The 19323-nt window shown below is 35.0% G+C and overlaps 2 protein-coding genes across 2 annotated transcripts; both read left to right on the top strand.

The window, feature by feature from the left end:
* LOC104700063 (monogalactosyldiacylglycerol synthase 3, chloroplastic-like) lies at positions 5207 to 8390 on the top strand. Its single transcript, XM_010415514.2, has 8 exons — positions 5207 to 5826; positions 6439 to 6611; positions 6713 to 6874; positions 7099 to 7240; positions 7321 to 7545; positions 7637 to 7699; positions 7809 to 7883; positions 7959 to 8390. The coding sequence occupies exons 1-8, from the start codon at positions 5509 to 5511 to the stop codon at positions 8202 to 8204; spliced, it is 1404 nt and encodes a 467-aa protein (XP_010413816.1). The 5' UTR covers positions 5207 to 5508; the 3' UTR covers positions 8205 to 8390.
* On the top strand, positions 9394 to 12957 carry LOC104710252. The gene is made up of 5 exons (XM_010426827.1): positions 9394 to 9522; positions 9635 to 9899; positions 9999 to 10095; positions 10186 to 10301; positions 12737 to 12957. Exons 1-5 carry the CDS (start codon positions 9394 to 9396, stop codon positions 12955 to 12957), a joined length of 828 nt encoding a protein of 275 aa, XP_010425129.1.

Raw genomic sequence — 19323 nt, 5'->3', positions numbered from 1 at the left:
ATAAGAAATTAAGGATTCAAACATAGAGGAGGTTCGGCAAGCAGCGAATGATGGAGAAAATGATCTCACAAATCATGGTAACAGAGTTGTTATTCCACCTTCTTTCACCAGTGGACCAAGTTATATGAGGCAAAATTATTTAGATGCCATGTGTACATGTAAACATTTTGGGTTCCCAAACCTTTTTATAGCCTTCACTTGCAACGCGAAGTGGCCAGAAATCACGAGATTCGTCAACCAGAGGAATTTAAAAGATGATGATCGACCTAACATCATTTGCAAGATTTTTAAGATGAAACTAGAGAAATTTATGGATGATTTAACTAAGAAGCATATATTGGGCAAAACAGTTTCAGGTAAATCTCTTCGACTAATAATTTTAATTTAATTCTTATAAAAATATGTTTCATTGAATGTAAAGATATTTATAAACATAATCTATTTTGCAGCTATTTATCAGATTGAGTTTCAGAAAAGAGGTCTTCCTCATGCTCATATTATTGTCTGGATGGATAAAAAACATAATTTCCCAACAGCCGATCATATCGACAAGATAATTTCTGCTGAAATCCCAGATAAAGAGAAAGATCCAGAACTCTACGAAGTTGTCAAAGAATGTATTATTCATGGTCCCTGTGGAAGTGCGAATATTAACTCTCCGTGTATGGTTGGAGGAAAATGTTCAAAGTTCTATCCTAAGGAATTTGTTAACACAACAAACTTAGACAGAGATGGATATCCAATTTACAGGAGGAGGGATGATGACCGTTTTATAGAGAAGAATGGTTTCAAGTGCGACAATACATATGAAGTACAGAGCTCACATTAACGTGGAATGGTGTAACCAAACTGGATCGGTCAAGTACTTATTTAAGTATGTGCACAAAGGTTAAGATCATGTTACTGTGTCTGTTGAGGCCGATGAGGAAGGGGATGAAACAGAGTATCCCTCCGACAGTGTCAATAATAAAGAGACAAATAAAAAGGATGATGTTCAAGATTTCTTTGACTACAGGTTTAACTATATTTCATTATAAAACATTTAACTTTTTCATTATAAGATGTTTATTTCGTGCTATAAACTGAATGTTATGAATTTCAACAATTTGCAGATATGTTTCCGCATGTGAAGCATTCTGGAGGACGAATCAGTATCCTATACACTATAGAACAACACCTGTTGTGAAACTTACATTCCATGAGGAAGGGAAGCATCCTATTTTCTACAAAGATGGTGACAAGCCAACAACCGTATTAAATCGCCCAACTCTTGATCAGACAATGTTTACGGCTTGGTTTGAGTTGTGTCTAAGGGATGAGGAAGCCATAAAGCTTACATATGAACAGATTCCAAATAAATACATCTATGATAAAAAGGAGAAAGAGTTTCGTCGTAGAGGTAAAACTGGTTTCTTTATTGGGCGAATCAATTATGTGCCCCATAATTTAGAAGATTCCTACCATCTTCGAATTCTCATCAACAGCAAAACAGGTCCTACCGTCCTACCTGTTTCAACGACATCAAAACTGTCAAAGGTGTTGTTTATAAAACCTACAAAGAGGCATGTTTTGCTCTAGGTCTGCTAGATGATGACAAAGAGTATATTAAAAGCATAAAGGAAGCTAATTTTTGGTGTTCATCAAATTTTTGTCGTAGACTTTTTGTGATAATGCTTATATCTGAAAGTTTAACTTCATCTAAAACTGTATGGGAAGAAACATGGAAAATCCTATCAGAAGATATTGAGAGAAAAAAAAACAGAGGAGACAACGTCCAGATATATTTTGTCTTATATAGCTTAATGTAATTAAACTATATACCAGCCATTAAATATATGATAGCTTAATTAAATTTCTCTAACCAAATGACTATTTTATTTTTTTCGTAGACTTTTGTTTGTCAGAACTGGAAAAGTAGAAATTGCTACTAAGAGAGTTACAGAAGCTATTGAAAAGAAATGGATGTTCATTGAAAAAATATAACCTTATGCCACACATATCCCTTGAAGATGTAACATTGCCTAATCAGTTGATAATGGATGAACTCAACTACAACCGTGAGGATTTAGCAAAGAAACATGATGGTTGGAAAAATATGCTAACAGAAGAATAAAAGAAGGTCTATGATGAAATAATGGAAGTTGTTATCAACGACAAAGGTGGTGTCTTTTTTTTTATATGGATTTGGAGGAACAGGGAAAACTTTTTGTGGAAAGTATTGTCTGTAGCAATAAGATCCAACGGTCATATTGTTCTCGGTACAATATCTAGCGGTATTGCATCTCTACTGCTGGAAGGAGGAAGAACAGCTCACTCTAGGTTTGTCCTTCCTTTAAATCCAAATGAAACTTCTACTTGCAACATGTCACAGAGCTCAGAACTTGGTGTGTTGGTTAAATAAGCAAAGTTAATCATATGGGATGAAGCTCCAATGATGAGTAAATACTGCTTTGAGACATTAGATAGAAGCTTGAAAGATATTATGAGGAATAAAGAAGACAAATTGTTTGGAGAAAAGTTGTCTTTTTTGGAGGTGATTTCAGACAAATTCTTCTGGTTATTGTTGGCGCAGGAAGGGAAGCGATTGTCAATGCATCATTAAACTCTTCATACTTATGGAATCAGTGCAAAGTTTTAAGACTGACAAAGAACATGAGGTTGCTTCCAAGACATTGGTAAACAAGAGGCCAGAGAGATAGAAGAGTTTTCAAAATGGATACTGGCAGTTGGAGAAGGAAAAACTAATGAACCCAATGATGGTCTTTGTGAAATACATATCCCACAAGAGTTACTTATTCCATAGGGTTCCTCTCCGTTAGAGTCAATTATTGAAGTTGTTTACGGAAAGAACTTTGCCACCCAAAAGGATCCTAAATTTTTCCAAGAACGAGCTATTCTTTGCCCTACCAATGAAGATGTCAATTCTATCAATGATGTCATGTTATCAAGTTTAAACGGTTAGTTCATCTTTAATCGTCCTTCATTTATTGTTAGTAATCCTTCAGACATATTTCATCCTATTCATTGATCTTGGTTTTGTTTTTTCTTATATTTTCAGCTGACGAAAGAATTTATCTAAGTTCTGATTCCATTGACCCTTAAAATAAACATACCCTGAAAAATAAGGTTTACTCACCAGATTTCATTAATACCATTAAAGTTTCAGGTATACCTTATCATCGGCTTCGTTTGAAAATAGGTTGTCCAATTATGTTGATGAGAAATATTGATCGCATGGTGGTTTAATGAATGGTACAAGATTGCAGATCACCCAAATGGCGGACCATGTTTTACAAGCTCAGATTTTAACAGGTACGCGAGTTGGTAAGATAGTTCTCATACCTATAATGTTGATATCACCATCAGATTCTATGTTGCCTTTCAAAATGCGTAGAAGACAATTCCCAGTCTCAGTTGCTTTTGCAATGACTATCAATAAGAGCCAAGGCCAATCTCTTGAAAAAATTGGGATATACTTGCCTAGACCCGTTTTCTCACATGGTCAGTTATATGTAGCAATGTCAAGGGTTAAAACAAAGTCTAGATTAAAGATGTTGATAACAGATAGTAATGGAAAACCTCAAACAAAGACAACCAACGTTATTTTTAAAGAAGTTTTCCAAAATCTGCATTAGGAAAAGGAATGGTAATTACTTCCTAAATATTTGGTAACTAATAATTTTTTTAAATAATATCTATACTAAGCCCCTATATATTAATAGAGAAGCATTCTTGAAAAAATGCTGATGTGTCACCGCCAGAGAGCTCGAAGTACATTTTAACAAATAACCCTCATTAATTATACTAATTACATCTATGCCATTATAGATTTAAATCAAAAGTCATTACATAAACTAAAACTACTTGTAACCATTTAATTTGAATCTATATTACTATTCTTTAAAAAACAACAAATTATTTTTTTAAATTGATGATTATTCATATTTAAAGTCCATAAAAATTTCTCCACCACGTTAAAATTTTTTTCTACATTCAAATATTTCACGGATGAAATCTATTTTTACACAAAATAGTCACAAATTTGAATAACAATAAAAAATTAGTTACATATTTGGTTTTATACAAACGAATCTTAGATCTCAAATAATAATTTTACTCATAATAATTTTATTCGAATCATTCATCCGCATTATGTGCAGGTTGTTTACCTAGTAACTCTATATTTATTCTATTTTGGTGTACAGGTTAAATACAATAAATGGTTAAAGCGGTTAAGGAAGGAGTATGATACCTCCGTCAGTTTATAAGTCATGTCTAATGTTACTATTTTTAATTTTTTTCTTCTCTTATTGTTTACTTTGGATATTAAACACTCATAAACACAAATTATCATTATTATTGCTACAAGAGATTATATATTTTGTTAGTTACTTTTTTGTAATTAGTATTTTTGTAAGGTAGTTTATTATTTTGACTTATTTTCTTTGTTTATATATTGTTTCTTTGTATATTTGGGGTTATATAGTATATAGATTTTTATATTTGTGTTTATCTGTATATTTGGGGTTATAGCTATCTCTCCAAGATGTCCGTAATCGAAGAAAAAAAAAATTATCTGTCTATAGCAAGAAAAAGAAAAGTTAAAAAAACAAATTACTAAAAATAAATATAACTCCGTGGTGTAGCACGGGTGATTCCCTAGTAAAAAAAGTAAACATAAAACACAGTTATCTATATATTTCTAGACTATATAAGGGTAGTATATTTAAAAATATTAATAACTTACATATATAGTTAATCTATTGTACAAATGACCATTTATTTTTTTTAATATAGTTCCACGGTGTACCGTGGATAAATATCTAGTCTAAGTTAAAACTAAACAAAAGTTGAAATCACTTTAATCAAACAAAAGTATTACTATAATAATATGTTAAAAATGGACCCAAATTAATCTGAATCGAATCAGAGGGTCGATTGGTATCAACTATGATTGGAAAATTTGACATATATATATATATATATATATATATTTAAATGCCTTGAAAATCAAAACCAATCACGCTCATATTTCACATAACCAGATAATTTTTTTGTTAAAATTATGCCTGACCAAACATAAAGTAGCATCCATGTGATTAAAAAAATGAAAAAAGCCAAGTTGTTTCAAATACTTAAGATACAACGAAAGATCCGAATCTTCATATCCGAAGATTCCGAAACCAAAGACGGATCCGACGGCTCCAAGCTGCATTATTCCCTAGTTACTTCTACCACTAAATTAAACCCCACATAAAACAATAAAGACACGAAATATAAACACATAAGCAAAACTATAGGAACAGAATAAATAAAAAGAATCATTCCAGCATCATTCCTCATATCATTTTAAGACAATTATTCAAAGCAGCAACTTGGTCTTCCCTTTTTTTTTGCTTCCAAAAATTTTAAAACCCCAAAAGATCTTTACATAAAGATCACCAACCAGCCACATAGAACTCACAACCATCGGTCTTCTTCTTATTCTTTCTTCAACACCAAACAGTCATGATGCAAGTAGCCTCTCCTCGTACACGGTCGGATTCAATCACTGAGAAGGTGTTCCGACGAGTCTACAGCAATTTTAACATCTCCACGGTCGAGGATGATGACTACATCCATTGTCGGAGATCAAGTGATTACGAGAAAGTGAGTCTAAGAAAGAAAGGGTTCCAAGAAAAGAAAGAGGTTATGGAGATGGAGCAGATGGGAGCAGAGAGGATCAAAACTGTTCTTATTCTCATGAGTGATACAGGCGGTGGCCACCGTGCCTCCGCCGAAGCTATCCGTGACGCTTTCAAGATCGAGTTCGGAGATGATTACCGGGTAAATATTTTATTATTTTAATTTATTTTCTCTTTGCCTTGAATCCAACGCATAGGGTGGAGTGGAGCCAGTAACAGGGTTCCTAAAACATATAAGTTTATAACCAACAAAAAACAATTAAAAAAAAAAAGATTATATAAGCTACAAAATCCACAAGCATTTACTTGTTTCTTTTAAGTTTCTATTTAAACGGGGAAAAAAAAACATTTTGAAGTGTTCATTTTAGAAATTTTCAAAGCTGGTAATATACACATCGAATAAATTGACTATTATGCTAATATATCATAGAGGAGTTACTGATTCTAACAACAAGCTTGATGAATCTCAGCCGTTTAAAGCCGTCGTAGTGTGGTCTTCTTGACTCTGAAAAAGAAAAATAAAATAAAAACCAAACAAATATCTACTTGGAAGTTTTGTAGCCTAGTATAGCTCTTGGAGTTTGCCAGGGTGTCGGAGATACGCGCTGATGTCAACATTTTATGTCTTTAAAAACCTGTCCCACGTCATTTTATTTTGTTTGTCAATTAATGATGATTACAATTTTTGCATTATTTATTTCTCTAGCTCTGATATTACTCGACGTACTAATGACCTTTTTTTTTTGTATTATAGATAATCATAAAAGATGTTTGGAAAGAATACACTGGATGGCCATTGAATGACATGGAGAGACAGTACAAGTTCATGGTGAAACATGTTGGTCTTTGGTCAGTCGCGTTTCATGGTACCTCTCCCAAATGGATCCACAAAAGTTATCTCAGTGCTCTTGCCGCATATTATGCCAAGTACTTATACGACAACCTTCTGTTTTTTGTGTCTTATTGATCCCTTAGTGTGACAAAATTAGCAATATAATGGATATTATTCTTCTACTTTTGGTTAACAGAGAAATAGAGGCCGGTTTAATGGAGTACAAACCGGACATTATTATTAGCGTGCATCCATTGATGCAACACATCCCATTGTGGGTAATGAAATGGCAAGGACTTCATAAGAAAGTCATTTTCGTGACGGTCATCACCGATTTAAACACTTGTCACCGTACATGGTAAGATATATGATATTTAATACTTATAATATACTATATGTATTTATTGTATGAGTACCTCAAATCAGTTTAATCCACACGTCAACATGTTATTTGGTTCACAGAAATCATTTCATGTTTCTCTCATGATTTTTCTTATAATAAATGTAGATGATATGCGATGTTTAAAATTAATCTAACAGCTCGAAAATGAAATCTTTTATTTTGATGTACGTACGTAATAGGTTCCATCATGGAGTCAGCAGATGTTATTGTCCGTCCAGAGAGGTCGCTAAGAGAGCATTAGTAGACGGCCTTGATGACTCTCAAATCCGTGTCTTTGGCTTACCCGTCCGCCCATCTTTCCCCCGCACTATTATCAACAAAGTAACTTTTGTCCCATCCAAACCTTTTAGAGTTTTTTTTTTGTTTTCCGTCACCAAGATCAATATTATGTGTTTTGTCAGGATGAACTAAGGAGAGAGCTTGAAATAGACTTAAATCTACCTGCGGTTCTATTAATGGGAGGCGGTGAAGGAATGGGTCCGGTTCAGAAAACCGCTAAAGCCCTTGGGGTTTCTTTATACAACTCTAAAGAAAGAAAGCCAATAGGACAATTGATTGTCATATGCGGCCGGAACAAAGTTCTTGCCTCTACATTAGCATCCTATGAATGGAAGATTCCCGTCAAGGTACAAATTAAAAGGTTACTTTTTACTACTAATTATATTTATACTTATAGCCAGTACGTAATTAGTAATATATATTCGTTATGGTTTATAGGTTCGAGGGTTTGAAACACAAATGCAAAAATGGATGGGAGCTTGTGATTGTATCATCACAAAGGTAAGTCATATCTTTGAAGTTTGATTCCTCTATACTCCTTGCTACTACTTTAACTTATGATGGATTTTAAAAAACCACAAGCTTAACAAGGGTTTATGTCATCAAACAGGCTGGTCCAGGTACAATCGCGGAAGCATTGATATGTGGTCTCCCAATTATTCTCAATGACTATATTCCTGGACAGGTACATATTCACCTTTGGGATTGATCAGGCCCATCATAATCCATAAACTAACTCTTGTGAATGGAACTCTTAAAGGAAAAAGGGAATGTACCGTATGTTGTCGATAATGGGGCTGGAGTTTTCACTCGAAGTCCCAAAGAAACGGCGAGAATCGTGGCCGATTGGTTCAGCAGCAACAAAACAGGATTAAAAAGTATGTCAGAAAATGCTCTTAAGTTGGCGCAACCTGAGGCCGTTTTTGACATCGTCAAGGATATCCATCATCTATCTCAGCAACAACAACAACGTATTCCACTCTTAACAGATTTTCCTACTGACTGACGTACTTCTTTTTTAGCCTCTAGGTTTCCTTCCTTTCTTAATATTGTATATTGTCTAGTGCTTTTGTCATATTCTTTGATCGCTCATTTGTAACATTCATATATAGCTTGTCCATCACATTAGCTATTTCTTTTCATGTGCTTTTATGGATTTAAGTTTTGAATATATTTAATCCTTTTCTCTCCAGTTATTTAGTTTTTAACATTGTTGTGCTATAACTTTATTACATCGGATTAGCGGATTATGCGTTTTTGTTACCTTTAATTTTTTATACTTTCAATTCTAGACGGGATATTGTCAATTCAATCATCTTAGGGAATGCTAATGGCACTACACGGTTAAAAACATGTTTTTGAATAAATAAGGAGAATTTTTGTCTCATCTCTAGAAAAATTTAGCCTTGACCAATAACAGTGTCACAGTCACAAATATTTTAAAATTTTACTCATCCTTAGAAAAGAAAACTCGTACATAATTTTCAACAACAACAAAAACCCTACTCCCCTGTGGTATATTACACAAAATGTCACTGTATTTAATTACAAAATATAATAACCTCATCTTAATATTATCTTAATATTATTTTGCTGTAACCAGAAAATGATTACCCAACAAAATAGAAAATCAAAAATGACCTATTAAAATGAAATAGTATATAACATTACAATTATTATCATAACTGAAATAACATTAAAATTACCATCATAACTGAATTCGTATGTAAAGGATCCATTCCTCATAATAGACTTCGAAAAATCCCACCAAAATAGAGTTGTTCAAACAAATCTTATTCTTGAACCGAAGAATCACAATACAATCAGAAAATATGTTATAAGCTCGAACAACTAAGATTCTGCATTTCAAAATTACAATTACATGCAATTGGCAATCCCACAACTACACAACTAACGAGATATTACAGTTTAAGAACCTTCTCTCAATGAAGGGATCATACATTGATCATATAGTTCCTGGAATATATCGTAAAAGATCTTCTTAGTCGAATGATCCCTTTTTGATGATAATATCAAACTTTTATCTCTGCAATTTAAACCTAACATATTTGCTACTTCATTATCTATATAAACAGCCCATTAGCAACTTTCTACAAACCATCCACACAAATACGTAAACAGCTATCCTCTTATTAGAAGCAATTGACATACCAAAGATAAATGGTCTTATGGCAATGACTTACCTCACTGATGTCAAGTCATACAAAACCAGTTGGAGGGTTCAGGTTAAGGTACTTCATGCGTGGAAGCAGTACACTTCCCAATCTGGAGAAACATTGGAGATGGTGTTAGCTGACCAGAAGGTTAGTTGTTATTTTTGTGTATTTTTAGGCTACTATATTAAAAAAAAAAAGTAAACATCTTATAATCAATGTTTATAATGTTGATAATTTTTTAAATAATTATTATAACCAGAGTGCTAAGATTAATGCTTCCATCAAAAAAGAACTTGTGAGTAAGTTCGAGAGGCAGGTTACAAAAGGTGAGTGGAGGGTCATTGAAAATTTCGGGCTAACCCAGGTCAGAGTCCAGTTCAGGGTTACTAACCATCTGTTTAAGATGGGATTCGTGAACAACACTCATGTAACCCCGTATGTTGCCATCTCTGATGATGTGTACCTCACATTGCCCGACTTTCAAAACATCATTGTTGGGGATCTTAATCCCTTCTACTTGATTGGTAAGTTTCTATTTTTTTAAAAAAAATTCAGATTTAAGTTGCACTGTTTCTTACAAATATAGGAACTAAAATATTTGTTATTTGACATTTTTGTTGTAGATGTACTTGGTCAAAACGTGAATGTTGGTCCAATGGATACCATTGAGGTAAACAACAAACCAACAAAAAAGCTTGAGTTTGAAATCAGAAACATAAGGTAAACATTATGACCATTCCATCGATTTCAATATCAATATAACAATCTCTAGTTTTGTTGGTTTGTGTGGGATTCCTATAACAATGACAGTCTACCGTGCACAATATGGGGCAAATTTGCTGATCAGGTTTACCAAGCATGTGAAGACGTTGAGGGTACCAGGGTTGTTTGTTTGATCAGATTTACAAAGATCCATACTTTCAGAGGTGAGTCATATTCAACCATATCAAATAATAGTACTAGAATCATATGAATACTAACCTGTTTGGGTGTTATATCTATATAGTGACTACATATAGATATAAATATTTAGTCGTACATTTGTCGCCTTTTTATGACTACATATAGTAGTCGGTATATTAGTCGTAAATTAGCGATTGTTTTATGACTATGTCGCATACCGGAACAAGTAGTCACTAAATAGTCGTTAATTTAGCGACTAATGTGAGACTCAAGTTAAAGATCGCTAAAAAGTCGCATATCAGTCGCAGTTTAGGAAATTTTAAAAAATTTAAAATTTAGCCTCAAACCCTTAACCAAACTCCAAAACTTAAATCATAATCTCTAAATTTTAAACTTTCAATTTTTAATCTTAGAAATTAATTCATAAACCATACAACCAAAACATAAACATTATTTATATACATAAACCAAACTTTAGAACTTATAAGAAAATCTATCCCAAATCTTAAATCTTAACCCTAAACACCTATACCCCAAACCATTAACCAAACTTCAAACCCTTTAGTAAACTCTAAAACTTATATTATAAACTCTAAATCTTGAACTTTCAATTATTAATCTTAGAAATTAATTCATAAACCATAAAACCAAAACTTAACCATTATTATATATATATACAAAAAACCAAGGTTTAATACTTACATAAGAAAGTCTAATTAATATAATATATCCAAAAACTGAGATCTAAGGCTGAAAAAAGATAATAGTTTTCTAAATCTTATATTATTATCAAAACTTAACCCTAAATCTTAAACATGTACCCCAAATCCTATAATTTAAACATTAAACTTTCAAAATTTAAAATTTTATAATATTTATATAAAAATTAAAGCATAAACCATTATATATGTATAAAAGCAATGTGTAAAACTATTTAATTATGTTTGATATATTATGTACTATTATTATTTTTAAAATTTGTTGTTTTATGTTTAAATAAAATGTCAAGAATGAATTATGTTTTTAAGTTTATATGTGTTTATTTTTATATGGATGGCTATATATTTTTATGTAATAACATATTTTTTTTGAATTAACAACAACATTTTATGGGCTAACAACATTAAAATTGATTACTGATTTTTACAGTTTACAAATTGGGCTAATTAAATGATTAAGGCCTAAATATTCCTAAATTAAGCCCACTAACCACTAACCTCTACTTTATATGAAACCCTAGCTACCCTCTCTCACAATCAGAACCCTTAAGTCATTCAATCTCGAAACCCTCTCTCAATTCTTCCTCTCAGTTTTTCTAATCGAATCTCTCATTGATCTCTCTATCAATCCAAACTCAAAACCCAAACTCTCTCCATTCTTCTTTCTATTCGAATCAAATCTTTGCTCATCAGTCACACGATGCCAAATCAAGGAAAAAAGAGAAAAATTGCCCATAGTGTCTCTCCATTCTCCAAGAACAGTTGAACGAAGCTCAACGCATGATAGAAGAACAGGCTACTCAATCGTTGAGGCGTGATGCAGAAATTGCTGCGCGTGAAGCTGAGCAATCCAAAGTTATTGCTGACCAGAAGGACAAGATTGACCACTTCTCCTTGGTGGAGCAGTTTCTGAGGGAATGTGATCCGCGGTTATAGAATTTCGTTGCAAGCCATTCAACTAAAGAGACAACCATAGAACCTCTTCCCCAAAATGATTCAACTCCAACTCCATCAACATCTGCTGAATAGGTTTCTCTGTCTTAACTCTTTTTGGATTAACTCATTCTAACTCTTTTCGGATGAACTCTATCTCACTCTTTAGGATGAACTTATTGCCGCTTTTAGATTGTGTTTATGACTTTTTTTATTTCTGTAACTTGAACATGTACGGTGTAATTCTATATTTCAATATTATGTCTTTCCAAATTTGAATCATTCTATTTAAATTGGTATAAAAGAATGAAAGGAAGAGGATAAAGGGAAAATTAGTATATGCAACATTCAGATTCTGAAATCAGCATCAGTGGCCAAATAGTCATAATGTAGTTTCTAAATAGTCTCCTCAAAGTCACAACGATAAGTGACTATATAGCGACTACGAAACCCATAGTCTAGTACTTAGTCGCCAACAAGTCACCACAATTATACGACTAAAAACCAACAACAGTAAGAAGACCACTTGTCTGTGACACTTAATCACAATATAGTAGTAAAACCATCACTAATTTAACGACTACGGGACGACGACCTTATGACAATATTATGACTACAAGTTTTGGTCGTAGAGTAGTCGCAAAAAGATGACTATATGTACGAATACATTAATTAGCGACTCTCGATCGCTGAGTGCTTGCGTTAGTCGCTATTTAGACATAACCACAGTTTTAACGACTACATAGCGACGAATAATGTAGTCGCAAAACAGATGTTTTCTTGTAGTGTAAACATATTTTTTGCAGAGTTAGTTTTATCTGATGAAGAGAAAAAGAAATTTGCGCTACAAGATATAGACATCAGACCTAAAAGAGACGACAGTTCTCTTGATAAATTTAAGTCAATGCCACAGCCACCTAGACGGAGTATTAGTGACTCTAATGTGTTGATAGTTGACGAAAAAAACTATGACCATGATGATCAGGCAAAGAAACATGCGGGCTGGATAGAGATAATGACTCCATAACAGAGAAAAGTATACTCAGAGCTAATGGATGTTGTATTAACTAAGAGGGGAGGAGTCTTCTATGTATACGGATTTGGTGGTACTGGGAAAACGTTTTTATGGAAAGCACTATCTGCTGCATTAAGAAAAGACGATGAGATTGTCCTAAATGTTGCATCCAGTGGTATAGCATCGCTTTTATTAGCAGGAGGGAGGACTGCTCATTCTAGATTTGGGATTCCATTAATTTAGGATGAGCTTTCAACATGTAGAATGCAACCAAGTTCAGACTTAGGGAAATTAGTCAAAGAAGTTTCTCTAATAATTTGGGATGAAGCACCTATGATGAGTAAGTACTGTTTTGAATCATTGGATAGAAGTTTGTAGGATGTTGTTGTAAACAATCATAGCAAACCTTTCGGTGGTAAAGTTGTAGTATTTGGAGGAGATTTCAGACAAGTTCTTCTAGTCATTAATGGTGGTTCTCAGACAGAAATAGTGATGGCTACATTGAATTCATCATATATTTGGGATCATTGCAAAGTACTATTACAAAGAATATGCGTCTGCTAGCAAAGGACATCAGTGCTAATAAGGCGAAGGCAATTAAAGAATTTTCAGAATGGATACTGGATGTCGAAGATGGTAAAATTGCAGAGCCCAATGATGAGGAGGCTGTTATAGATATTCCAGAAGATTTGCTTATAACAGAAGACACTAATCCTATAGAAGCTATAAGCAAAGAGGTCTATGGTGATCCACGGTTTTTGAAAAAAATAATGATCATAAAATTTTTTAAGCCAGAGCTATACTCGCTCCAACTAATGACGATATCTATCAAATAAATGATTATATCCTAGATCAAATGGAAGGTACAGTATTATGATTAATTCTCAATAATACACTGTTTATCAGAATATGTGATAAAGATATTGTAAATTTAATTTGCAGGTGATGAGAGAGTATATCTTAGTGCTGATAGTTTGGATCTGTCTGACAAAAAGTCCAAGAATAACGCTGTTTTCACTCCAGATTTCCTCAACAGTATCAAACTTTCATGTTTGCCCCACTACCGTTTACGATTGAAGATTGGTTGTCCAGTAATGTTGTTAAGGAACATATATCCTACCGGTGGTCTAATGAATTGAACAAGATTACAAATCACTCAAATGGTTGAATTTGTGATTGAGGCTAGAGTTATTACTGGTGATCGTAGGGGATAAAGTAGTCATTCCTAGGTTGTTGATAACACCATCGGAAACAAGATTGCCTTTCAAGATGAGGAGAAGACAGTTGCCAATTTCAGTTGCATTTGCGATGACAATAAACAAAAGTCAGGGGCAGTCTTTGGAAAATGTAGGATTGTTTTTACCTAGACCAGTATTTTCACATGGCCAGCTCTATGTTGCTATATCTAGGGTTACATCAAGAAAAAGATTGAAAGTTCTGATACTCGATAAAGATGGAAAGTTAGAGAGTAAAACGATGAATGTAGTGTTCAAAGAAGTTTTCCAGAATATTTGTTAATGACACCGAAATCAGCTTCTGTCATTTTCGACGTATAAGATAAGGTACTCATGCTTGATTTATAAACTGTTTAACTCATATTTTTATTCTTTGAATTTTCAGACTTTAATAATTCATTTTCACCTTTGAAACAGGATTCGTTACTGGATAACCGTAATAATTCGGATCTTCCTCAAGTTTATGAGAAGTTTTTAAAGAGTTAGATGTTAGCAGTTTTCGATACATCTATTTGTTATTTAATAATAGTATAGGATTTTTCTATACAATAAATTTGGGGTTCTTAAAACATCTTATTAGATTGGTCTTTTTGGCAAATTTAAAAAGTTTTTTTTGTATTCGATGAAAATTTGTTTATATTTATCATAACAGTTAAAATATAAACCAAACAAATTATTATAGAAGAACTATCTATCTTAACATTTTTGAAGTACATTTTTGTGTCATCCTCTCTTATCTTTGTATCCAAACAAGTCTCAACAAAATTCTCTACAATCCTTACAACCAAACACAATTATTTCTTTATTTGATAATATTAATTTCCTTAAAACTATCTACCTAATTTAAATCAATATGTTAGACTAAAATATAATTCTCCTTGCACTTTTATTTAATCTTATATTTAATTATTTTAATTACTATTTAATACATAAAGTTGATAAAATTTTAGATTTTTTTCAGCATATGATGTGATTTGAATTTTTATAAACGGATATATATTTTAAAAAATTTCTTAGGATATTTATAATCAAACAAGTATATCCACATATAGAGCTCGAAATACATTTTTAAAGTACAATAGGGTGCCATCACTTTTTGGCTTTTTGCCAACTTCGGGTCAGATTTTTAACTAAAATTATAACCGATTCAATTATCCGGATCCTCCTTAAGATTACCAAATATTTTGGGCCGGTTTTTAATCCATAGCGTACTTATTTACATCCAATTAATGCCAATTAATGCCCATTGTATCTTAGGAAAGATCTAATTTACATGCCAATTTTTTTGGGCTGAGTTTGACAAAAAGAATTGATAACACAAATTCTGTAATCACATCCCTATAATATAGCAAATAATTCAAGATGAACACATCTTAGAAAATATCTAATTTGCGTTTAATAAGCGATTGCATATTTGCTAAGTTCTTATTAGCTTTAAATGTACACTATTAATCCAATAATATCAATTGAGAATCAAAATAAGAATATGTCATATCTTTCATTCCTAAATCATAACTAACTAAATCATCAAATGTATATTCCCAACTTTCGAATCAAGAGTTTATACAAAACCTATCTACAACCGTTAACAATATATATATAGATGCAATTCACCATCGATTACAAACACCACAAAACTATTACAGTATCATATCAACAAAATAATAGACATGTGGTGTACCACGGAGTAAAACCTAGTATTAACTGAAAACAGGATAGCAAACCTACTGTAACATCCGCGAATCGAAATCCCGGTTTGGGGATGTGCATCGGTCGATGCTGGAGGAGCATCGATCGATGCAGGTTCAGCTTCTGCGTTTTTACTTAAGTGAAACGCTGCGTTTTGGGCAAAGGGAAAAGGAAAACCCTAAAATCGTTTCTTTTGTCTCATTAGTCGATTTTGGCCGCTTTTGAGAGAAACGAAAGAGAGAGAGAAGAGTTCTTCGTGTTCTTGAGTGTTCTTGGTGATTTCTTGGAGTTGGAAGTTGTTTCTGTAGAGATCTGTAGTTGGGATCGTTGTAGGAGCTTCCTAGGAGCGTTTTCTTCCTGTGTTTGGGTAAGATTTCTTCTGTGGCAAAGGTAAAGGCAAAGTGTGATCGTGGAATCAAGGAAATGAAGAGGAGGATGTTCTAGGAACTCGATTGGATGTTGTCTGGCATTGCTAGGTTAATGGTTTCATGTTTTCTGATGATTGGTTATTGGATTATTGTTATATTTGATTATTGGTTATTATTTATTGGATTTTTATTGGTATTGGTTATTCCGATGTTGGTTATGATTGTGGTTAGGTTGCTAGTCGGTTATGGGTCCACTTGTTGTAGTTATTATTATGATTATTTATTATTTAAAAAAAAAATGGGTCAGGTCGTTTCAGTTTGGTATCAGAGCCCTTACAGTTCTAGGTTTGGGTTCACTAGTTTTCTGTTGTTGATGTTGGGATTGCATGCTTTGATTAAGTATGTGAGTTAGTCAATTATGTGTGGTTTGGAGTCCTAGAACATCCTTTTCGAGCCTATAGTGTGATTCCATGGTGAGTTTATGTTTTTGTGGTTTTGTGTTATGTTAAGATTGCTTGTTAGCCTTTGTTCTTGGGACTGCAGTGGTTAAACGGGTTTGAGTTGTTGGTCATGGACGTGGGCATTGTTGTGGTCATGGTCGGACAGGTTTCCGAGGCCCGCGAGTGTGTGGTCCAGAGTTCCACGAGGAGGTACGTCGTAGGAGCGCAAGCGTATCAGGAGTTACCAGAGGGGATTAGCCGGTGAGCGTGTCGGGGGTGCTGGGAACCCAAGTGTGGGGTTGCAGCTGGTGGATCTGTTGGCGTGTTGTGGGAGCGGTTACCGAGAGGGGTACCAGTGCAGGCTCCAGTTGTACCGCATGTGGTGGGGTGCAGCCGAGGGCAGCGGATGTTGAGGACTATCCATCTTTTGTTAGGAGGAAGGAGCAGTTGTAGATGACCGATACGAGATTCTTCTCGAGAGGTATCAAGCCTAGAGGGGCAGATAGGTGTTCATATGCAGGTTGATATGAGAATTTGAGTGGGAAGGTGTAACATTGCAATATTATACTCGGACCACATGAGGTACTTTTGATCAGGAGATGTTTATAGTCGTTAAGGATTGTTGCTCCTGAGGGGATGGTGATTCTCCTGAATACCGATAGCTCGAGGGGACGGGGGCTCCGAGAGTGGCAGAGGGGATTATGTTCCCCTGAGGGGATGAGTAGTTCCCCTGATACTGAGATCTTGAGGATTGTGGTCCAAGAGTGAGACGGTATAACTTGAAGACGCTGGTTTGAGAGTGAGATCGGTATGGCTCGAAGGTTGCGACCTAAGGGTGGAGGAGTTGGGAGCAAGCAATGCCTAGGACGTGAGTATAAACAAACCGATTGAATGTAGACCTTGAGAGATTGAGGTTGGTTTAATCTCGGGTTTTGGATGTGTTGACCAATGGCTCAGGGATTTAAGACCAGGGCAATTATGAATGTGTAGTTGTTGCGCCAGGATTGTGAGGCTGGTGGTTCTGGAGTCCCACGAAGGGAGTTGCAGCAGGTTTAAGCCGGGAAAGGCATGTTTGCCAGATACATAAGTTCATGAGAAGCCTTTATGGCAGGATAATCTAATCGTTGCGACGATTTTGGTTTACGTTCATTAGAGATGGACAGGGTTGCTAGATTCAAGGTTTTGGTAAGCTTGTTGAGGAAAACAAGGCAAGTGGTTTGAGTTGGCGGCTTGCAAAGCATTCGATGCGGTGAATCAGAATATGCGAACGTATGGTACTTGTTTGTTTTATTACGCTCGTATTGATGATTTGCTGTGGAGAATTCCTAAGCGGGAAGCTAATTTTGTAATAACCTATCTTGTGGAAGTTTCTTTAAGAGACAAGTTACTAGAGCTTCTTGGATGGACAAGAGGTGTTGATATCCGGGTGGTGATGAATTGATGTCAGCGTACTTGATTATTAGTCTAGTAGAGTTGAGGAAGGAAAAAGGGGATTCTTACGTCTTATCATTTCACCGTGGGGAGCGTCGGTGTGGTGCGTCAAGTAGAAAGGATGAGGTATGGGTTTAAGAGTTCGTGGCGATGCCGTTTGGGTTGACAAATGCGCCAGCAGCGTTTATGTTGTTGATGAACAGCGTGTTTCAGGAGTTTATGGACGTGTCTGTCATCATTTTCATCGACGACATCCTGGTTTATTCTAAGAGTCCTGAAGAGCATGCAGTGCATTTGAGGGCAGTTCTGGAGAAGCTGCAAGAGTAGAAGTTGTTTGCTAAGTTGAGCAAGTGCAGTTTCTGGCAGCGTGAGATGAGTTTTCTGGGTCACATTGTGTCTGCAGATGGGGTTTTTGTAGATCCGGAAAAGATTCAGGCTATCAGAGATTGGCCTAGACCGCAGAGTGTCATAGAGATCAGGAGTTTCCTTGGTCTGGCAGGTTACTACAGGAGGTTTGTGCAGGGGTTTCCGAGCAGAGCACGACCATTGACTAAGTTGACAGGGAAGAATGTTCCTTTTGTTTGGTCACAAGAGTGTGAGGAAGGCTTTGAAAGCCTCAAGAAGATGTTGACTACTACTCCAGTGTTGGCTTTGCCTGAGCAGGGAGAACCCTATGTGGTTTATACAGATGCATCCAGAGTTGGTTTGGGGTGTGTGTTGATGCAGCATGGGAAGGTGATTGCCTATGCTTCACGACAGTTGCGGAAGCATGAGGAAAATTATCCTACTCATGACCTGGAGATGGGTGGTGTAGTTTTTGCCCTGAAGATTTGGAGATCTTATCTTTATGGTGCAACGATACAGGTGCTTATAGATCATAAGAGCCTGAACTATATATTCACTCAGCCCGAGCTGAACTTGAGGCAGAGGCGATGGATGGAGCTGGTGGCGGAATATGATCTGGAGATAGCCTATCATCCATGTAAGCCTAACTTGGTTGCAGATGCATTGAGTCGGAAGCGGGTGGCTTCGGCTCAGGAGCAGGATATGGAGTCTCTGGTNTTGTTGATGAACAGCGTGTTTCAGGAGTTTATGGACGTGTCTGTCATCATTTNCTCAGGGATTTAAGACCAGGGCAATTATGAATGTGTAGTTGTTGCGCCAGGATTGTGAGGCTGGTGGTTCTGGAGTCCCACGAAGGGAGTTGCAGCAGGT

The sequence above is a fragment of the Camelina sativa genome, chromosome 1, assembly GCF_000633955.1.
Source record: "Camelina sativa cultivar DH55 chromosome 1, Cs, whole genome shotgun sequence".
Classification (NCBI taxonomy): domain Eukaryota; kingdom Viridiplantae; phylum Streptophyta; class Magnoliopsida; order Brassicales; family Brassicaceae; genus Camelina; species Camelina sativa.
The sequence above is the reverse complement of the archived record's forward strand: the minus strand, read 5'-3'. Positions and strand labels throughout refer to the sequence as shown.